This window comes from Populus euphratica, unplaced genomic scaffold (assembly GCF_000495115.2).
Source record: "Populus euphratica unplaced genomic scaffold, PopEup_1.0 scaffold53.1, whole genome shotgun sequence".
In the NCBI taxonomy this organism is placed as follows: domain Eukaryota; kingdom Viridiplantae; phylum Streptophyta; class Magnoliopsida; order Malpighiales; family Salicaceae; genus Populus; species Populus euphratica.
In genome coordinates, this window is record NW_011499934.1 from 818,839 (window position 1) to 839,105 (window position 20,267).

The 20,267-nt window shown below is 29.5% G+C and overlaps 2 protein-coding genes and 1 long non-coding RNA gene across 3 annotated transcripts; 2 read left to right on the forward strand and 1 right to left on the reverse strand.

Annotated features, from left to right (window-relative positions):
• Positions 1–3,097: 3,097 nt before the first annotated feature.
• On the forward strand, positions 3,098–3,897 carry COPT5 (copper transporter 5). Its single transcript, XM_011041671.1, has one exon. It carries the CDS (start codon positions 3,292–3,294, stop codon positions 3,715–3,717), a length of 426 nt encoding a protein of 141 aa, XP_011039973.1. The 5' UTR covers positions 3,098–3,291; the 3' UTR covers positions 3,718–3,897.
• Positions 3,898–4,094: 197 nt separating this feature from the next.
• LOC105136363 (uncharacterized) lies at positions 4,095–5,590 on the forward strand. Its single transcript, XR_844328.1, has 2 exons — positions 4,095–4,767; positions 4,859–5,590. It is a non-coding gene; the product is annotated as an uncharacterized LOC105136363 (long non-coding RNA).
• Positions 5,591–17,393: 11,803 nt separating this feature from the next.
• LOC105136364 (protein LURP-one-related 6) lies at positions 17,394–19,342 on the reverse strand. Its single transcript, XM_011041673.1, has 3 exons — positions 18,994–19,342; positions 18,412–18,657; positions 17,394–17,717 (listed from the first exon to the last, which is right to left on the reverse strand). Exons 1-3 carry the CDS (start codon positions 19,234–19,236, stop codon positions 17,574–17,576), a joined length of 633 nt encoding a protein of 210 aa, XP_011039975.1. The 5' UTR covers positions 19,237–19,342; the 3' UTR covers positions 17,394–17,573.
• Between the last annotated feature and the right edge of the window lie 925 nt (positions 19,343–20,267).

Below are 20,267 nucleotides of genomic sequence, written 5' to 3' on the forward strand. Positions count from 1 at the left end.
AATATTGATATACTCTTTATAAATATACACTTTAATGTAAGGTTTACACCATATTTTCTAGCAAATAGTCAACAATGCAAAAACACACTATATTCAATGCAATTAAAAACCTCCTTTCTCCATCAATTGTTATTTTTAGCCAACACGTAACTAATTTTCACCGACCACTCCATTTATAACATGTTAAATACTACATTTAATGATGAACACCAATATTTCTACCAATTAATTTTTATGCAGCTCTTTTGAGGTGAACTAACATAATCAAGATTTATAAATATTTTAGGTCAACAATAAACAAAACAAGTCATAATTTTTTTCTTACTCAACACTTCTCAACACTTTTTTTTCCTTCAATGTCCTTATATATTTTTTCTTTCATACATCTATTGACTTAAAACATTAAAAAATCTCTTATTTCACAAGAGACTTGTATTTTCAGATAAACTCTCAGTACTGATCAAACCTAATAATCAATAAACCTAAGCACAAAACCCCTAAATATCTTGTTTTAGAATCACAAACAATGAAAAACCTAATTTTTATATAAAGTTTTTTCATAATTTCATGAAGTCCCACCGCCAAATGCACCCATTAATCAAGTCAAAATTTGGAATTAAAAGAGAACAGTGCATCAATTATCATAACACAAACTATCTTATTTTCTATCAAATAAAAATCTATTTAGGTCTTACTTATACTATTTCGTGCTAACTCTTTTCGTGTTCCTTATTTTTTATTTTTGTTACATTTTTATTTACTCTTTTAATAGGAATATATGGTTTTCTACTTTCGTCAGGTTTGTCTTCTTTGCTAATTCAATATGTTTTTTGCGCCTTCTTTGCTAATTCAATATGTTTTTTGCGCCTTCACCTTGGGCTTGAGATTTTTTTTTTCACTCATTGGTTTCACTAAGTTTTTAATAACGACATTTATCTCTCTCCTTTTCTTTTTTTTTCTTTTTTATTTTACTGTCTTAACCATAATTTTTAAACCCGATACAAGAACTAGGTAACTAGATCACTTGGATCAACTTTATTTTTTTATAAATCAAAATAACATTATTTTAATTTAAAAAATAAATAATTAACAGGTTGCAACCGGGTTTTTGACTAAATCTTGTCAACTTACTCGACTTTTTTACTTTTTTATTTTTTTTAAACCTAACCTGGTTTTAGTTTTAGATCAACCCAATTCCAAGTCAACCTGGTAACCAAGACCGGATTTTAAAATTATAATCTTAATTATTATTTTTTTAGTTTCATATATGTTTTTGCCATTGTATTGTATGACATTGACTAATATTTATAGTTTGTTGTGTTGTTTTTTAGGAGTTGCAAGATATGCTCCCTACTATGAGCAAGTCATTCATTGTAGCAAGTCATTCATTGTGTTTGGGGTTATTTTTTTCCAAACTTTAGTATTGTCCTTTCAATCCGTTGCTTTCTTCTTGCCTTTTTACCTTTTCCTTGTTTTTCTCTTTTGGCCTATTTACTTTCATGTTTTCCCACACTTTTTAGATAGTTTTTAGATATATTGCCCACACATCATTGTGGTCAAATAATTTTTTTAAAATATAAAAAAGTAATAGATTAAAAATATCAAGTTCTAAGTCATTTAAATTGGCAATTTAAATATTTATAAAAAAACAATAACAATAAATAAAGTGATAAAAAAAAAAACCACACTCGAATCTATTTGGATTCTCAAACAACTCAATGCTAATCTAACTGAAGGAGAAAAAAGATAGTGAAACTTATAAAAAAAAAACCAGCTTAAAAAAAAAACTAGCAAATCTAAGCAAACCTCTAAACCTAGTCTAATGTAAAGAACTTGCAACTTGTTAAATCATGGACCTGAATTCAATTAAAAAACTTAAATATCATCTAATTTATTTTTGAAGGGTTGAATCATTGAAAAAACTATCAATAAAAAAACTTGAAAAATAAGAAGAATAAAAAAATTAGGATTAAAATCTAATAGAAAAAATCCAATAAGGATGAAATCTTAAAAAAAAAATATTACAAACAAAAAAATTGTAATTAAAAAAATTAGAACCAAACTTGAAAGATTAAAAAATCATAGGGGGTGAAATTGAAAATCATTTGTAATATTATAAATTAAAAAATGGTAGGGATGAATTAGAAAAAAATAAATTATTAATGCTAACCCAATAGAACCAAACCAAAAAAAAATAAGAAAACAAAAGTTAAAAAAAAGAGAATTAAACCCAAAAAAATTAAAAAAGAATGAAAGTTAAAAAAAAAAGTAGGATAAAAAATAAGACAACACCAATTTAGAAAAAGGGGGGGAAATAGAGCAAATCTCTTAATCTAATTTAATCTCTAAAAGTTGTGTCTTGTGAAATGTTTTACTTAAATTTAATTAAAAAATATAATTCTCAATTAATTTAATTTTAAAGGACAAGATCGGTCAAAAAATATTAATAAAAAGACCTGTAAAAAAACAAAAAGAATAAGGATAAAATTTGATTAAAAAAACCCAAAAAGAATGCAATTTAATGAAAAATAAAAAATAATCCCAAATAAAATAAATATTATTTAAAAAAATAAAGATCAAATTTTAAAAATTAAAAAAATCATAAAAAGTGAAATTAAAAACATATATAAAAACAAAGAAAATTTGGATAAATATACCAAACATAATTAAATCTTAAAAGCTCGCAATTTATAAAATTGTGGATCCAGATTCTTAAAAAAAATTTATTATAAATTAATTTTAAAATATAAATTTTTAAAACTCGTCAAAAAAAAAATCTAAAATTTTACTAATTAAACTATATCACTCAAAATTATATCTATGTGTTCTTAAGTCTATCCGTTGAAGAGTCAGGCAACAAATGAACGTCATCTCTAGACGCACCTCTGCAAGGAGAATTTGCAGGCAATCGCATATTTATATGCACTTCTGCAACGAGATTAATAAGTTATATGCTTGTTTTTTAAAAAAGAAATATTAATTTATAATGGCTAGTAACAGAAAACAGAATCATAGGTTGTCCTGGTCTCCTGAGGACAATGGCCTAATTGTAATAATCGGTATTTCTTTTAAAACGGCGATGCCGATTAAAAAAACAAGAAGAATTCTGGCTGTCCCAACAAAAAAAAAAAACATAGAGGTCTCCGTCTCCCTTTTCTATGATCTAACTTCGGCGTCATTTCACATCCACCCAGCCAACTACCATTCATTCACAAAATCCAATAGAAAATATCGAAGCAAGGCAGCTTCCTTCTCCAAATCGATCATCCTCATCATAAAAGAAAGGGAAAAATGATGCACATGACCTTGTACTGGGGCATAAAAGTGACCCTCCTCTTCGATTCTTGGAAAACAGATTCTTGTTTCAGTTACCTCCTTTCTTTACTTGCTTGTTTCCTCTTCTCTGCTTTCTACCAATACTTGGAAGATCGTCGCATCCGATTCAAGGCCATCGCTGTCTCCAACCCTCCCCAGCAACCAGCACCTGTCAACGCCCCTCTTCTCACCCCTAAACGACGCGCCAGTTCAGCCAAATTCGCCACCGCTTTGTTGTTTGGGATCAACTCGGCCATCGGGTATTTGTTGATGTTGGCTATCATGTCCTTTAATGGGGGAGTGTTTTTGGCTATTGTTTTGGGTTTGACTGTTGGGTATGTATTGTTCAGGAGTGGAGATGAAGAGGTTGTTGTTGTCGATAATACATGTGCTTGTGCTTGATATCTATATCTTCTTTTATTTTCTTACCACTAAATCTCAAAGCTCAATTTGTATTATAGTTGTTGTTGTAAGCTTATTTGTTGTTTTTGAATTGGGGCGTTTCATTTTCAGATCTGAATTTGTAAAACAAGAATTATGGTTTCATTTGTCAATGAATTTCAGTCGTTTGCTTACTTTTAACCTCTGATCATCGTTGTTTGAATGATTTGTCAATTGTTGTCTTCTTTTGTTGATTTCATACCCTTTGCTCCTTGCTTGCCATGGAATTATGTTTTCTTTATTTCTTCACTAGGGAGATGGGGATCCTTCCAGTGTTGATATTCCCTACAAATAGTATACTATACAATACATTAATGGCTTGTTCTAGTTGATATTCCCTACAAATAGTATACTATGCAATACTATACAATACATTAATGGCTTGTTCACTCGCCTGGATTTTTTATGGGATATGAGTTGTCAGATCAAAGCTAATTTTATTGTCAATGGTTCCATTAACAATCGAAAAGAGTTTTTTTTTTATTGTTTAGTTCTAAGCCAGCAACCCAACAAACTAGTGACCGCCGCCATTAACTAAATCATTCTGAACCGAACTTAGTCAATGAAAACAAGAGAGCAGAGGCTGATTTGCATGGATGGACGTTAGAAAACTTGAAAAGTCATGGTGGAAAATCATCATCCCTGAACCCTTCATTTCCCCCTCTGTCCAGGGATGTGACCCCTTTTTTTCTATACAATTTGCTAGGTTTAATTTAGTGGAATTTGAACTGCTGTTAGGTTTGCCCAGCAAAATGAGTGTTAATTTTCCACTTGGAGGGTACCTACCTATGGCGCAAGCAAGTGCAAAAACTAACCTTGGCTTGGTGATCGACATCCTAGTAACATTATGGCTCATTGCTACCAGTAGATACTGAATGAAATAAAGCGTGGAAAGAAAACAGTTACTTTTGGGATTTTCCCATATTTGTTTTCTGCAGCGGGAAGATCATGCATATTGACTTTGGAGATTGCTTTGAAGTGTCAATATACCTGGGAAAGTTCCCTGAGAAGGTACACTGCATTGCCATATACTTCCTAATTAACCATGGTTCTCTTGGAATTTAAAAGGGTTAGTATGCTTGCCATGAAATGTCCAATGTAGGTTCCTTTTCTCCTGCCTAGAATGCTCGTGATAGCCATGGAGGTTATTAGTGGTACAGGGGGGAGTTTCTGCTTTACTTTCGAAGACATGATGCAAGTTCTTAGAACTGTGTTGTGGCTAGAATGGAGATAATTGTGTTATGGCTAGAATGGAGGTACTAATACTGAAATTGATTGTTCCATTTTGTGTTTCTGTGTCCCTTCTTATTTTGTCTTCTGAGTATCTTTTTTATTGGTCGGGGTCATTTTGCACTACGGCTACTTAATTTCTCACTGTCAATTAAAGTTGGCCTGGTCGGATACTTCTCAACTGCTCATTTCTCAGTCTCGGTTATTGGTTCTGCACGAGGAGGCTTGTCTTTCCACCCGACCCAATGTGTAATAAGGTTTGCTCAGCTCATTTAGGCATTGCTGCTGTTCGCTCAAGAAACTTCACCTTGTGAACTGTGCAGATGGACTCGTGAGCTGGTGCTTACTTAGGTTTGTGATGGAGAAGCTGGTCATGGTGGTGCATCTGAGAGTACTCAAGGGAATGGCAATGGAGCTACAAAACATGCATGCATGGTTGTAGTGCAGTGTGGAGTCAAGAAGAGAATGTAGATAATGCTGGTTTAAGTCGTCCATAGATGTATCGGAGACCAGAATTAATGTCAGTGTCTTATTTGATCAAACAGGTAAAATCAGGTTGAATGGCTTGCTTGCATTCTATATATAATTCTCAGTTCATTGAAAATTGCTTTGTTAGGTGTATCGCTACCTGATGTCACGGAAATCTCTAAAAAAATAATAAAATAGCATCTTGTGTTTTTGCGAAAATATTTTTGTTAAGAAGTTATTATCTAGTATTATAATTACTAAAAATCTTAATTACTAAAAATCTTAATTGATATATAAAGATTTTATGATAAGAAATTGTTTATATAATATTCTATCAGAAATTAACTCTAATATTAACAAGTACTACATGGAAGAGATTTTTGATAGTTTTTACTTTAGCATTAGTCAATACAATAACTTTTAATTCTACCATTGATAAACTTTAATATTCTTGATCATAGCATTAGTTGAATGGCTTGCTTGCATTCTATATATGATTTTCAGTTCATTGAAAATTGCTTTGTTAGTTGTATCGCTACCTGATGTCACAGAAATCTTAAAAAAAAAAAAAAATAGCATCTTATTTTTCATGTGAAAACATTTTTGTTAAGAGTTTTATCTAGTATTATAATTATTAAAAAAACATTATGATAAGAGATTGCTTACACTAAAAAATATATTATTATTCATATAATGTTACATTTGAAATAAATTGTATTGCTAATTTTATTTTAAATTATTAATAATTTATCATGTTATACTATTTAGTTTACTATAATATTTCTAATTATCACGGAGTAAATATTTCATTAAAAATATTTTTAACTCTAGTATTGACAAGTACTACATGGAATAAATCTATAGTTTTTACTTTAGTATCAGAATATATGACTAAAATTACTTTTAATTAATACAAATATTCTTAACTATAATATCAATAAATATTGGTTAAATAATATTTTTAACTTTAGTATTGATGAATGTTGCTCAAAATTTAATATCTCTAACTTCAATCAATAAATATATTTTATTTATTTATTTTGTTGATGTTTTAGTCTATTAACCTTAAAAATTGAAATTAAGTGTCAAAATATTTTTGTTTTGATTAATGAAAGAAAACAAGGTTGGGTTATTATATTTAAAAAATTTAGGTCTGTCGCTCAGTAAGCTTTTTAATTTTGGTGAAGTTTTAAAATTGATGAACATTTTGTTTAATTGATTTTTTCTTGTAAAAAAAAAAACAATGATAAAGCACGCAAAACATGCTACTTATGGTATTTTTCAACATTTAACAGACTTGGCCATGCGAGGTTTTCTTTTAAAAATAAAAATTACGGGAACCCATTTAACAGACTCGCGCAAAACCCACGAGGAAACCTGATTTATACAACATGAAAATGATACGAAGGCATACGAAAAACTTGGGAAAATTCAAATTAAACATGCGACATCACCTAGTTTTTCACACATGGGATTATAGCATGCAAGAAAACAAGCAGACCTTAGAGGAGTTTGAACATGCTGCCCTAAAACTATAACACAGAGAAGCCTTGAAAAGAAGCATCGTCGTCACCATGTGGGAGCAAAATACAGACTTCAGAAACGATAGATTAAGGGATCTTTCTATGCTTCAAACGTCACTTTCATTGCCGAAGCTTATGCCGATCGAGGAAGACAAGGCCTTGAGCTTAGAATCCATAACTCATCAGCTCACTTGGAGATTGTTTACACACTTGCTATTTTTCTTTAGGAACAAATAAAGTCGGTTTAGCCTCATTGTTTTTGTTTTCAAGGAAGGAAATTTTATTTCTTGAACACGTTAAGATATCAAGCCTACCATTGAAATTTTACTCAGAAAATCATAATAGCTATCGGGTGAAATTTTACTCAGAAAATCATAATAGCAATCGGGAGAGAGAGAGAGAGAGAGAGAGAGGTTTTGTTTGGATTCAGAGTCAATTTAAGTTAAGAATTAATTGAATAATAACTCAAGGCCTTCACTTAACAAAAAAAAAATTCCAAGAATAAGTAAAGTATATTTGTCAATTATGTTTTATGAAATAAAAATTGTCCCCACTTAATAAAAAAATCAAAGTACAAAATGAAAATTGTTTAAGACCCCAATTTTTAATATACATAAGAAATAATAAAAATATTTTTCAAATATTTTAAAAAAAATATTTATAATTGTGTTTGGATCTACACTCGAACTTTCTATTACCCCCCGAGTTAAAAGAAACAAACTTCGCCACCATATGACAGTGAACTTTAGCAAGGTGACAGACACTACAAATAAAAAAGGCAGTCTTTGTAAACTTCGCACATCTAACCAAAAGGACTTGGATCTCCCCCTCATGAACCTTCCTCTGATAGCAGACCAGACCACAACATGCACAGGTCTCTCAACAAATCGTGTCAAAAAGGCAAGGATGAGGTAGTATTTCTTTGTCAATAAACAGGGGACAACAAACACGAATCAACTCCAATCTACTAAAAAAAAGCACCAACCCTTTCATATAGTAACTCATTTTCTAGAAAAAATCGAGGGCTCCAAGAAATAATTCTTGAACTTCTATCAATCTTGGTTCCATCTTAATTAGATCATTGCACACATTTTGATATGCCAAGTAAAAAAGGAAATGAACAAGAGAGAGGAACCTAAAACATGCGAGGATGATGCTTTAAAACAGTTTATGCACAGGAAAGAAAGAAAGGTAAGTGATTTATACATTAGGTCTTCTACTACTCGGGTGGACTCGTGTTGTTGTTGTGCACTCCAAAGATTATCTTGTAAGCTTGAAATGTGTGTTCTCCTCGGCAGCTACCGCAAAGCTAATAGCTTTGAAAATGAAAGTAATTAAGAGAGTTCAATCATGTATCAATGATGGTAGGTTGTTGTGGGATGAATTTAGGATTTAAAAATTGGATCAGCCATTGTTATATTCAAATAAAACAAGTATATAAGATAAGTGTACATAATAAGTCTTACAATCATAATAGATATTATGCTAATAATAAAAATAGAATAAACTATTATTTAAGTTGTGCTCTATGTTCCTTTATCAAATAAAATTCTTCAATTATTGATTCATTATCTATATTAGTTGCAAAATATCTTTTTATATGGATGATCAGAAAATTAGAAAGAAACTCATCATCTATCTTGTTTCAAAGCTGATTTTTAATGACCTTCATAAATGGAAAGGCTTGTTCTGTCATTGATGTAAATCAGGAAGAGTTATTCAATCAAATCAGTCTACTAATCAAGTTGAAATCATTTGTCAAGCCTATATCAACTAGTCGGTGGTATAATGTAGCAAGAGAATCAATATTTTGAAAGTTCGGATGATCTATTGACAACTCATAATACTCCAATTGTATTCTTAAACCATGTAAATCCATGAGAGAGAAGTTTGAAGGATAGAATTTCCCAGCAAAACTTACATATATCATCAACTTTAAGTGATGTGAAGGCATAGAAAGGATCCAATGTTGAGCTAAGATAAAGCAACTCTATCATGTTTTTTATAAATCTATGATTTAACTCCATCAATTGAAAATCAATTATAATATTAAATATATCATATCAGAAATAATGCTCAATTGTAATAGAATCTCTTTGTTGACAAGAACGAGTTGTATCAATCCTATAATAAGCACTTATATCAAAAATCTCAATATCATATCGTTCACAAAAAGATACCAAACTTTCAAATAGATCTTTCTAACAAAATTTGAGACATTACAAAAAGATACCAAACTTTCAAATAGATTTTTCTAACCACTATCCTTCAAACATTAAAGTTGAAATTTTATATGTGAAACAAAATTTGAGACACTTGCAATATCTTTATCTTTTTTCTAAAGCGTTTAGCAAAGAAAATCAATAACTCCTATAACTTTGTTTATCGAAATTATGACAAAAACAAAGTAAAAAGATGACATAGCAAGATAATATTTGAAAACATCATACAAAATTGAAAGTGTGATCCATTTTCATCAATCTTTGAAAGCTATGTTGTTGTTATTCCAAATAAAACAATTAAACTCTTTATTGAACTAAAATGAGAATCCCAGAGAGTTATTCTAGGTCAATGCAATGTAGAAGCTTGATTTCTCCTTATACGTGTCTCAAGTTTCCCAGTTATTATCAACTCCTGAACTTCATATTTTCAAGTCTTTTTTTTTTTTTTTAGATTAACATGGGTGTACATGCCAGCTTGCGCGCACCACGAATTTTAACTCAAAATAATGTTTGGCAGAAGTAGAAATGATTTCACAATATCATTCAACATAAAAAAGTAGCCAAACATATTTTACTTCTTTAGCTATAGCAATTAAAGCTAATTACAAGTGATGAGCAAAACAATTCATCTAATATGCATATGAGCACTCTTATATAAACAATGCTTATAACTCATTCCATGCACTACATATATTGCTAGCACCATCATATCCTTGACCACATAAATTTTTAACTAGAAGCTTGTGTTGACTAAGAACATTGAAGATTCTATTTTTTGAAGTTAAAGTAATTGTGTTAGAACACTCACAGTATCAAAAAACTTTCTCTAATAAACCCAAAACAATCTACATATCTTAGAATGATGGCCATTTCCTCTCTATTAGTTGCATCAACTGCTTTATCAACAATAATAGAAAATTTGTTATTCTTGACTTCCTCACGAATCAATTTCCTCACCTTGTTTGCAAATACATGCAATATTGCATTTTTATACAGGCTCAATGAAGTTCCCTTGATTCGACGAATTATAGGACTCATCATTACCTTTAAAAGCCAATTATTGATTTGCTAATGATCTAACACTTTAAATTATAATGTTTAGCCATAATCAATTTTGAGCTATTTGTTGTAAAGATTGCGCATTCATAATTATATAAATTTGTTGAGGCGGCTTCTTTAACACATGCCAATTTATCATAGCATATTAATGAGTTGAAGATACATTATGACCAAGAAAGATACATGGTTGTCCACTAACCCTCTTCCAACTTTTAAAACCATCAACCATGAAAGTCTTATGTTGTTCATTATTAAAAATGAAGGAAAACAAAATGTCATATATTTGGTAATAGAATACTTAAAGCCAAGAATGATGCTTAAACCATTATATTGAAACCTTCAAGATTGTGCTCTATCCACGTGATTAGGATGCACTTAGTTGGGGTTGATATGACCCTAGATTAATTTATGCTCTCTGAATATTGTCGATATCATTAATGGATAATTCATATATTTTCCGATGTAATCTTGGATCACATTCAAGAGTTGTAGTGTCAAATTCTTGACCATAATCCTCTTTTGGAGATTGAAGAAATCCTTAAGACACCACATTTTCACAACTAAAAGGTTTAGAATTTGATGTCCTCGACCTACTAGATGATTCATCACTTACTTTTTTAAAAAAAATGAACTAATACCTTTGTACTTCTTTGGATTTTGATCACTACCCAACATCATAAAAATCCTAAACATAATGAAAGTTATACCCAAATTATAATACAATTATTAATATAATAAAAATGAAAGATATTACAACAATTAACAAAGAACAATTTTAATTTTCAACAATCATTCCAAGCAATTCAAACTAATAAGATTAAAATAAATTATAAATAACTTAATCATCTGCTTTCTAAACCAAAATCAATCCAATAAGCTATTTGAGTTGGAATCCCTAATGGACATCCAGAATTTGTAGTCTATAAAAAAAAATACATGTAAAAAAATTAATCAAGTTAAAATCTTGCTATAATATAAATTAATCAAGAAAAAATCCAAATACATTTATAATTAATGTTTCAGACATATTGAGTAGATCATTCAAAGCATAAATACAGAATTTGCAAAACAAATTCACTTCACAACTCACAAGTACAAATATAATAAGGAAAGGAGGAAATATCTTTACCTTGATAATTGTTATAAGGTTTGCCGATGGTTCCAGTTTCTTGGATGCATGTACATTATGCAGGCGAGTGGTGTTTGGAATTTTTTATTAAATGCCATTTGGTGTGTTGGATCACCTTTCAAGTGAGGGAATTAATTCCATTGTCTATTAGAGAGCATGTTTAAATATGCGATTCTAGATACAGTCTAAATTTTTTTTAATATATTAAAATAATATTTTTTATATTAACAAATCCAAACAATCAAAAAAATGAAAAAATAATAATTTTAAATAAAAAAATTAATTTTTTAAAAAATACATTTGAAGAATAAGTGTGAAGTGATAGTATAATTAATTGACAGGGGAGAAAAATAGGCAGGGGATGAAATGAGGCAATTAGGTATTGGACATGTGTAATTATATATATATATATAAAAAAAAAAATTAAAAAGACTAAGCATCTACTTGCATTCATCCATGGTCATTGCTGCTATCTTCAAAAGGATTCTGGATCTTTTTCTCTTTGAGGAAGTGAGAAATGTGAAGAGTTACAACTTCGAGGTAAGTGGGGAAAACTTCTTACTTGCAAGATCATCACGTTAAGGTCAAGACAGAAGGTTGGAGATAAGATTGATTTGGCTCAATTCTTGGATGGATGTTGTGATTTGTAGTGGAGGCCAGCCATGGCATTTTGGGTGAAAGGAGAAAGGGGACGATGAAAAGGGTGGTGTTGTTTACAGTACTGCGAAGAAGGGAACAAGATGTTTTAATTAGGGTTCCTCTCCTTTTCTTTTCTTTTTTCTTTTTTCTTTTTTTTTTTTTTTTTTTGGGGGGGGGGGGGGTGGATCTGCTACCTCCCTGTAACTCTCTCTTTGCATTTAAAAGTGATTATTTCTTTCAAATTTAAAATTGATTAAACTTAAAATTTGAAAGGATAATCTATATTAATAGTTTATTTCAACTGAATATAAAACAAATATACATTGTGGTCTTTAATTTTCATAAATTAATAATTCTTACTCTTAATTAAAATCAATCCCTAATCTTCAACTTCCTTCTTAATTAAGTCCTCGTTAATTTAAATTCTTAAAAGATAATTTTTAAAATTAAAATATTAATATGAATGTGTGTGATAAAACATATTTGCAAATGAGTTAATTAAAAAAAAACATAATATATTGGATTGACATGTTGCCTCCTTTGTTTCTCTCTTTTATTTATATTTGTTATTTTTTATAATTTTATATTTTTTTAGTTTTATAGTGAAAAATAAATAAATTAAAATCAAGCGTCTAGATTTGAATGTAATGATAGATATTGAAATTATAAAATGTTTCAAAGAATACTTACGGGAAAAAATAATTTGGTTGTCTTTATTTTTATTTTCTCTATCCTTTCTTCTCAGAGAGACATAAGGTTTGTTAAAAATTATATATATATATATATATATATATATATATATAAACTTGTTTTCTATTTCTTTCTTCACAACCAAATGCCTTTCTGTCTTAATAGTTTTTTTTTTCTTTTTGTCACGAAAAAAAAAAACAAATGCTAAATATAGACGACATTCTAATTCTAATGAAAACAGTGAAGAAAAAGCTTGATTCCAGTTTTCAATTTGACACAAATTACCCCCGTTAATTGTTGTTAAGATGCTTTTTAATGGGGATGTTTTTGTCCTTTCAAGAACATTTTATAGTGATTAATATAATATTGACCCCACTTACTTATCTTATTTTATCTCTCTGTTATCCCTCACGGTCTACTGAACATCCTACAAGCCCAATAAATATGTAAAGCACCGCGAGAATGACAGACGTGCACAACAAAGCTCCAACCCAGATGCGAAGGAAGGGAACAAACCCCTCCCACTGCTGGGCTAGAACCTCGCGCGCTGGAGTAGACTTTTTAATGGTGAGGGATAATGGAGAGTAAAAAACCTACTCGAGTAGGCTTTTAATGGTAAGGGATAACGGAGAGAGGAAACGAGAGAAGTGAGTGAGTACATTGTCTATCTAAAAATACATAATGGGATAAAATCTAAAATATATAAAAGTTAGTTTAATGCTATTCATTAACTTAATAAGGTAAAAAATAATTTAAATAATTAATAAAAATATAATTTAATTTAAAAAATAAAAGTTATATGTTTTTAATATTGAAACAATAATTTATTCAATGGATTAAAACCAACTAAGTTAACTTGATAAATCTATAACTCGAATCATAAATCCGTGATAATTCTATAAAAATTAAATCTAAATAAATTTACAAAGTTTAAATATAATATTGACCCCACTTACTTATCTCATTTTGTCTCTCCGTTATCCCTCGCCATCTAAAGCCTAATATATTTTCTCTCTTCGTTATCCCTCACCATTAAAAAACCTATTCGAGCTGGAGTAGGTTTTTTTTTTAATTTATGTGGGGTATCAGGATCAGCTTACGCACCTCACGACTAATCCTCATAGTTTACTAAATATCCTACAAGCCCATTGAGCATGTAAGGCACCGCGGGAATGACAGGCGTGCGCGGTAAGACTCCAACTTAGGTGCGGAGAAAAGGAACAAGTCCCTCCCACCGCTGGGCTAGAACCTCGCACACTGGAGTAGGTATTTTAATGATGAAAGATAATGGAGAGTAAAAAGCCCACTCGAGTAGGCTTTTAATAGTAAGGGATAACAGAGAGAGGAAACGAGAGAAGCGAGTGAGTACATTGTCCATCTAAAAATACATAATGGGATAAAATCTAAAATATATAAAAGTTAGTTTAATGTTATCCATTAACTTAATAAGGTAAAAAATAATTTAAAAAATTAATAAAAATATAATTTAATTTAAAAAATAAAAGTTATATGTTTTTAATATTGAAACAATAATTTATTCAATGGATTAAAACCAACTAAGTTAACTTGATAAATCTATAACTCGAATCATAAATCCGTGATAATTCTATAAAAATTAAATCTAAATAAATTTAAAAAGTTTAATTATTAATTAATAAAATATTAAATGATAAAATTAAAAAAAATTAAGTCAATCTTGGTTAACCTGTCAAATTAGCAAGTTGGGTTATAAAACTAGGATATCGTAATAGAAAACAAATCAAAATAAATTATAAAATCTAATTCTCAACCATCCAAATATTAAAGGATAAATTAAAAAAATCAAGTAAAAAAAAATATAAAATTAATTCGAGTTAACTTGGGTTAACCCATCAAATTAAGCTTATAATTTATAATATGAGATTGAAACAAATTATAAATAAACACAATTTTAAAAGATAAAATAAAAAAAAAAGCATTACACATTACTTTGCAAAGATGTGAACAGTAAATTAAATTCATCTTTTAAATTTTTGTTAACATATCCAGCCATGGATAATCGGTAAGCTACAAATTTTACTAGGCTATAAATCAATAAAATTAATGCACTAGTCATCATTGCTAGCAATTTGTCTTGGGCATGCTATAATGGGATGCCTCGTGAAAGTATTTATTTTATTTTATTTTATTTTATTTTCGTGGAAGTCGTATCCGCAAAGAATTCAAGTAAAAAAAACAGTCGAGAGTTTCATGAATAAAAGGAAAGAACATGAATCCAAAAGCTTCGACAAGTTGAACAGAGAATAACATGCTTTGCTTTTAGCATTTTAATAAATTTGCCACAGCAAAAGCTAAAGCCTCGGTCTCAACTCTCGACCGATAAAAGACCAAAACATTAGCCCTCGGTATCAAATATAGGGCTACTTTTTTCATAAATCCGTATATTCTTTAGTTCATCCTAGACGTGTATCCGCGTGCTATGCTGCAAGTTTATATTAATTTTTTTTCTTAAAAAATAATATTAAAAAAAGTACTACAAGCATGTTTTAAATAAAAAGAAAACTTTACGACTCTAGCCCTTAATAATTAAATAAACTGATTTTATTTTAATTGCGTGTAAAAGACAAAAAGGTATAACAACAATAACTTGAAAAAAATATTTTTTTTTAATATTATAAAAATAATATTAATTAATTTTTAATTAATTAAATATAAAATAATAAAATTAGATAAGACAATAAAAAAAAAATATAGATCAACTCGAGTCAATATAATAAACATATAAGTTATCTCAGGTTAACTCGTAAAATTCATACTCTAAATTATGAGATAAGAATAACTCGATAGAAAAGAAATAAAAAAAACTATAAAGAAAATTTTTATAAATAAAAAATTAATGTCGAATGATAAAGTCAAAAAGAAAATAAAAGAAAATATTAACCATCATTAATTTTTTAAACTCATGATTTAGATTATTAGACCAAAAATACCAAACATGGAAAAATCACAATACTTAATCCTTAATAAATTACATGTTGAAAAATGAAATTGAAAAAAAAAAAGTAATTAGACAAAGGATCCAAGATTAAAAAAATAGTAATTAAAAAAATGATGATAAAAATAAAAATAAATTAAACAACAACTATAAATTTTTTTTTTAGTGAAAGGTGAGATTGAAAAGAAAAATAACTTTAAAAAATAAATATCAAATTAAAAAAATAATATACCGTAAATCTAGATTGAATGATAAAATTAAAAATCAATAAATTATAAAAAAAAAATTAAAAATCAAAATAATAAGAAAAAAATAATTAATAGAATTGAATGATGAATTAAAAAAACTCTTAAAAAATAAAAAAATATATTAAAAATAAAAAAATAAAAATTAGAATTGAAATATTAACAATAAAAATGACCAAATTTATAGAAAAGGACAAAGTAGAAAATAAAAAGCTACAATAGTGATAAACTGTACTCGATGAACTTGGTAATAATAAGAAATTGGAGTTAAAAGACGATGCATGATTTATTTATTTTTATTTCATGAGTAATTTTATCATTTTATATATTTAAAAAATTAAAAAAACAAAGATACCCTCCTTCCTCAATTTTAAATTTCTTGACTTGGAATGTACCTGGTTGTTTTAATGCCATTAAAAAACTTAGAAACAAGAACACTTATACCCCGAATTAATTATTTAATGACTAATGTCTCTAAATATACCTAAAACCAATGCATTTGATTTTCTGGGGAAGGGAGAAAATGCAATGACATTATTATAGTGAATAATAAATTATGTGTATAATAAAAATGCCTTTTATTTTATTTTATTTTATTTTTATATGTTTAAAAGATCTATTTATTATTGTTTTATTATCAATACACTATTAAATTGATAAATTCAAATAGAAATATCAGTAGAATATTTTTATTGATAAATTACTAACAGATTTTACTGATTGATATATTTTATTAATGTACAATTTTAGTCCTTCAAATTTTCTTGAGAAATTTACTTTGATATATATATATATATATAACTTCTTATATTGTGAAACCAATGGGGGGACTATTATCCTTCACTAGAAATTAGGGTGGCGTGATTGCTGAAGATTCAATTATAACTGCTCTCGTGTTTGTTTATTTATTTATTTTCTCAGGTAAACTACTCTTGTCCTCGTGGTGGTAATATCTCCTGAGGCCTAGACAGTTCAAAAAGCCACAATTGCACATCTCCAATGCTTCTTCTTCTCCCGCCGCTGTACTTGATGAAGGAGACCGATTCAATGTCAGCTAGATACCTTTGAAACGAAGGCAAATTCATTTAAGAAGAAATTAAAGGAAAATGGAGGGGCCTACGTCCTTCTTTGGGCAATTTATAGCTTGTGCTGCTCGTAGTTGATTAATATAAGCATCTAGGCGTTTTAGAGAATCATTTCAATTTAAAAAAATAAAGTTGTTAGGAAATGGAGTGGCTTACGTTCTTCACTATTTTTTTAATAAAAAAATTTTAATATAAAAATTATAAAAATTTATATTATTTTATGTTTAAATTTTATTAAATAAATAAATATAATGAGATTAACTTGTGATCACTTAATATTAAAATTTTAGTATCATATTAAAGAATCCATTTAATTTAATTTAAAAAATAAAATAAAATCTAAAAATATAATTTATATTAAATTTCAACCATGATAGTTATGCAAAGATATACTTACAAAGGGTACCAACTAGTTCATTTAACCATAAAAAGAAAAAGAAAAAAGAAAATAGGGATGTTGAGCTAGCATTGGCTTTCAGGAGACAAAAGCTACTAATTCGACATTTTTTAAACGTGACAAGAACTGTAGCTTCACATTTGAACAACTTCTGGATCAGCACCTCGTTGATTCACCATAGATATAATCAAGAACAGCAATGACACCGAAAGTGAAAACCTGATCCATGCCTGGTCTTACAACTACATGATAGAAATCCTTGTTAGCCATCAACTGGTCTGCTTCCTTATTGATTCCAATCTGTGTGGTATTGAAGAAATTAAAACAATTCACATGTTAGCATCTTTGTCTTTTTTAAAAGTTCATAATATTTTTTCTTATGATTCCGTCAAGGATTGTGCCTTACGGTTCAATCAAATTGAGAAAAGAGACTATAAAAAAGCAATAACCAAGAAAGGAAGAACAGTATTTTCTTAAATTATCAGAATCTAACACATGTAATTAAAAAAAATAATATGTAACTAAAAACAATTCAATTTCACTTGAGGTCGTGGCGAGAAAAGGAATTTGTTTCCTTCCTTTGCACTTGGATTTAATTTTCTCTGTACATGTATGTCTCCCTCGTAATATTTTACTTGTTTATTAGACTTGTAAAGTGTTCAATAAATTCAGAAATTAGTTATGATATATTGATTCGAACACCTTGAATTATTAAAAAAAAAACAATTTAATTTTTTGTTTGTGTCTCATTTTTTAATATATAGTTTAGTGAATAACTCATCAATCAAACACATGAAACTTAAACTGCCAGAGTTTCATTGGAAAATACATAATCATGTATCCTTAATGTAATTGTAAGTTAGAGGAAAGAACCTATAAAAAGAAAAAATTGTATAAGAGAAGAAATTAAGAATAAAAAGAGATAAGATTACGATGACGGACAAAACGTGTCATTTGCCCATGAAATACCAATTGCGGAACATAGATCACATACCTGAGCTACAATATTGCCCGAGGAGTCAACAATGCTACAAGACCGATCAGGAAAATAACCTTTGATCGCAAAGTCCCAGTCTTTGTTGCTTCTTCTAGGCTCAGTGGAAACTCTTATTGCATTGTTCCTTACCAGACAAGAGAATTTTGGTTCCTTTAAGCTGAAAACCAGCTTCTGTGATCCTTCATAGTCATAAGTGTAACCTTTCCATTTCCTATGGATGCTTAAGGCCTGAACCATGCCTCCCTGCAGGATAAAAAAAAAAAAAAAACAGAAGGAACCAAATTAAAACACCGTGCTATTAGCCAAGGTAACTTACATATCGGATTGCATGATGAACGTGTATGGATACATTTTCCCATCCATGTTTAAATTTTATTTATTCCAGGGTAAAATGCACATGATTTGGCCCTTTAAAATACTCTATAGGTGCGTACATGAATGATATTATGCTGTTTCAGTTTTGAAGCAGTCCAAAAACAAGAAGAATACTTGATAGCGGAGCTAGCTAGCTAGCTCTTGTGAATGGAATAATATATAATGTCTAATCAAAAGATGAATTAATGGATATATACTACGTACCTTTCTACGAATAAGTAGCAAGGCTTCACCAATACTGTCACGTAATATTAATTCCCCTTCTGTGCCAATAACTCCACATCCATCAACCCTAAAAACAACCTTTTGGCTACAATCTGTGACGACAAAACCCCCTCCGCTGACAACATGAGGCCTTTTCCTAACAACAAGCACTACTTGAGAAGACGAACAATATAACTTGCTTATGATCGGCATGGCATCCGCCTTTGCTGCAGCCATATACATCTTATTAAACCTGTGTCTTTCTTGAAGCTATCTCCTTCTTCTCTCCAATAATGAGCTTCTTGCACGTTCCTTGTTGCAATACAAGAGTCTATTTATACAAACGAAAAGGCAGTGAACAACAATGTAATTTATGTCTTTGCTACGTTCAAAGGTTTGGCAAGCTTTTGACTTTGTGTTACGTAGAAGTTGCCCCATTCATGCGTGGCAGATGCATTCTCTTTCAAAGGTTGCTTGTTAGATGAGGAATGTCGAGTCACGCGCCCGCCATCAACCAATCACAAAAGAGCGTGGGTTACTGGGGGATGCATCAGCTTCTGTTGCACAAAGGGTATATGGCTACGATTTTCGAAGCAAAACAAATAATAATAAATAAATAAATAAAGGTCTGAAGCAAGTAGAACTAATTTTCTTCCTTTGATGGCAAGGCAACCACATAGTTTTTCAAAAGGGGTTCGTGAGCTTTTTGAAATTTGGCAGATTGGAAACTAGAAAACGAATATTATTATTTCAAACACAGGACTTGCTGTCCTCTACTGACTATAGTCCAAGCCCATTTTTAACATAATTTCCTTAAGTTGGGTATCTAGCTTGCTTTTTGAAACTGGTTTTGGACTAACGTTTGGGAAACTTCAATAACTCATGCATGCATTTTGATTTTGTGCTAATTAAGGATATGCTAAGCATGACACGTAGGCTTAATCAAGCAAAGGTGGCAAACCCTGCACCTTATTCATATTGATTGAAACAAGATTATTAATCCACTTGTTTGTATCTTCTGAGCAACGTCTGATCGATGAGAGGACATGATCATCATGATACAACGGTTTTGGAATTCGATGGATTCTCTATGGATTTTTTTCTTCGTCTATTGAGTAGCGAGAAATAGGTTTTTATTCTATTAATAGCTTGGATAAGTTCTTGCAATAAATTAATTAGATCAAAGTATTAGGTGAAGGAAGATTTTGCTTAGACAACAATTTTTTAATTTTGTTGAACACTGCCAATTACCACTTCTACTAAGTGACTGTTTA

Coding starts and splice junctions, on each gene's coding strand:
- COPT5 (XM_011041671.1), top strand. CDS start 3,292: ATGATGCACATGACCTTGTACTGGGGCATAAAAGTGACCCTCCTCTTC.
- LOC105136364 (XM_011041673.1), bottom strand. CDS start 19,236: ATGTATATGGCTGCAGCAAAGGCGGATGCCATGCCGATCATAAGCAAG. Junction 18,658..18,993: donor TGCTACTTATTCGTAGAAAG/GTACGTAGTATA, acceptor TTTATCCTGCAG/GGAGGCATGGTTCAGGCCTT. Junction 17,718..18,411: donor CGGGCAATATTGTAGCTCAG/GTATGTGATCTA, acceptor AATACCACACAG/ATTGGAATCAATAAGGAAGC.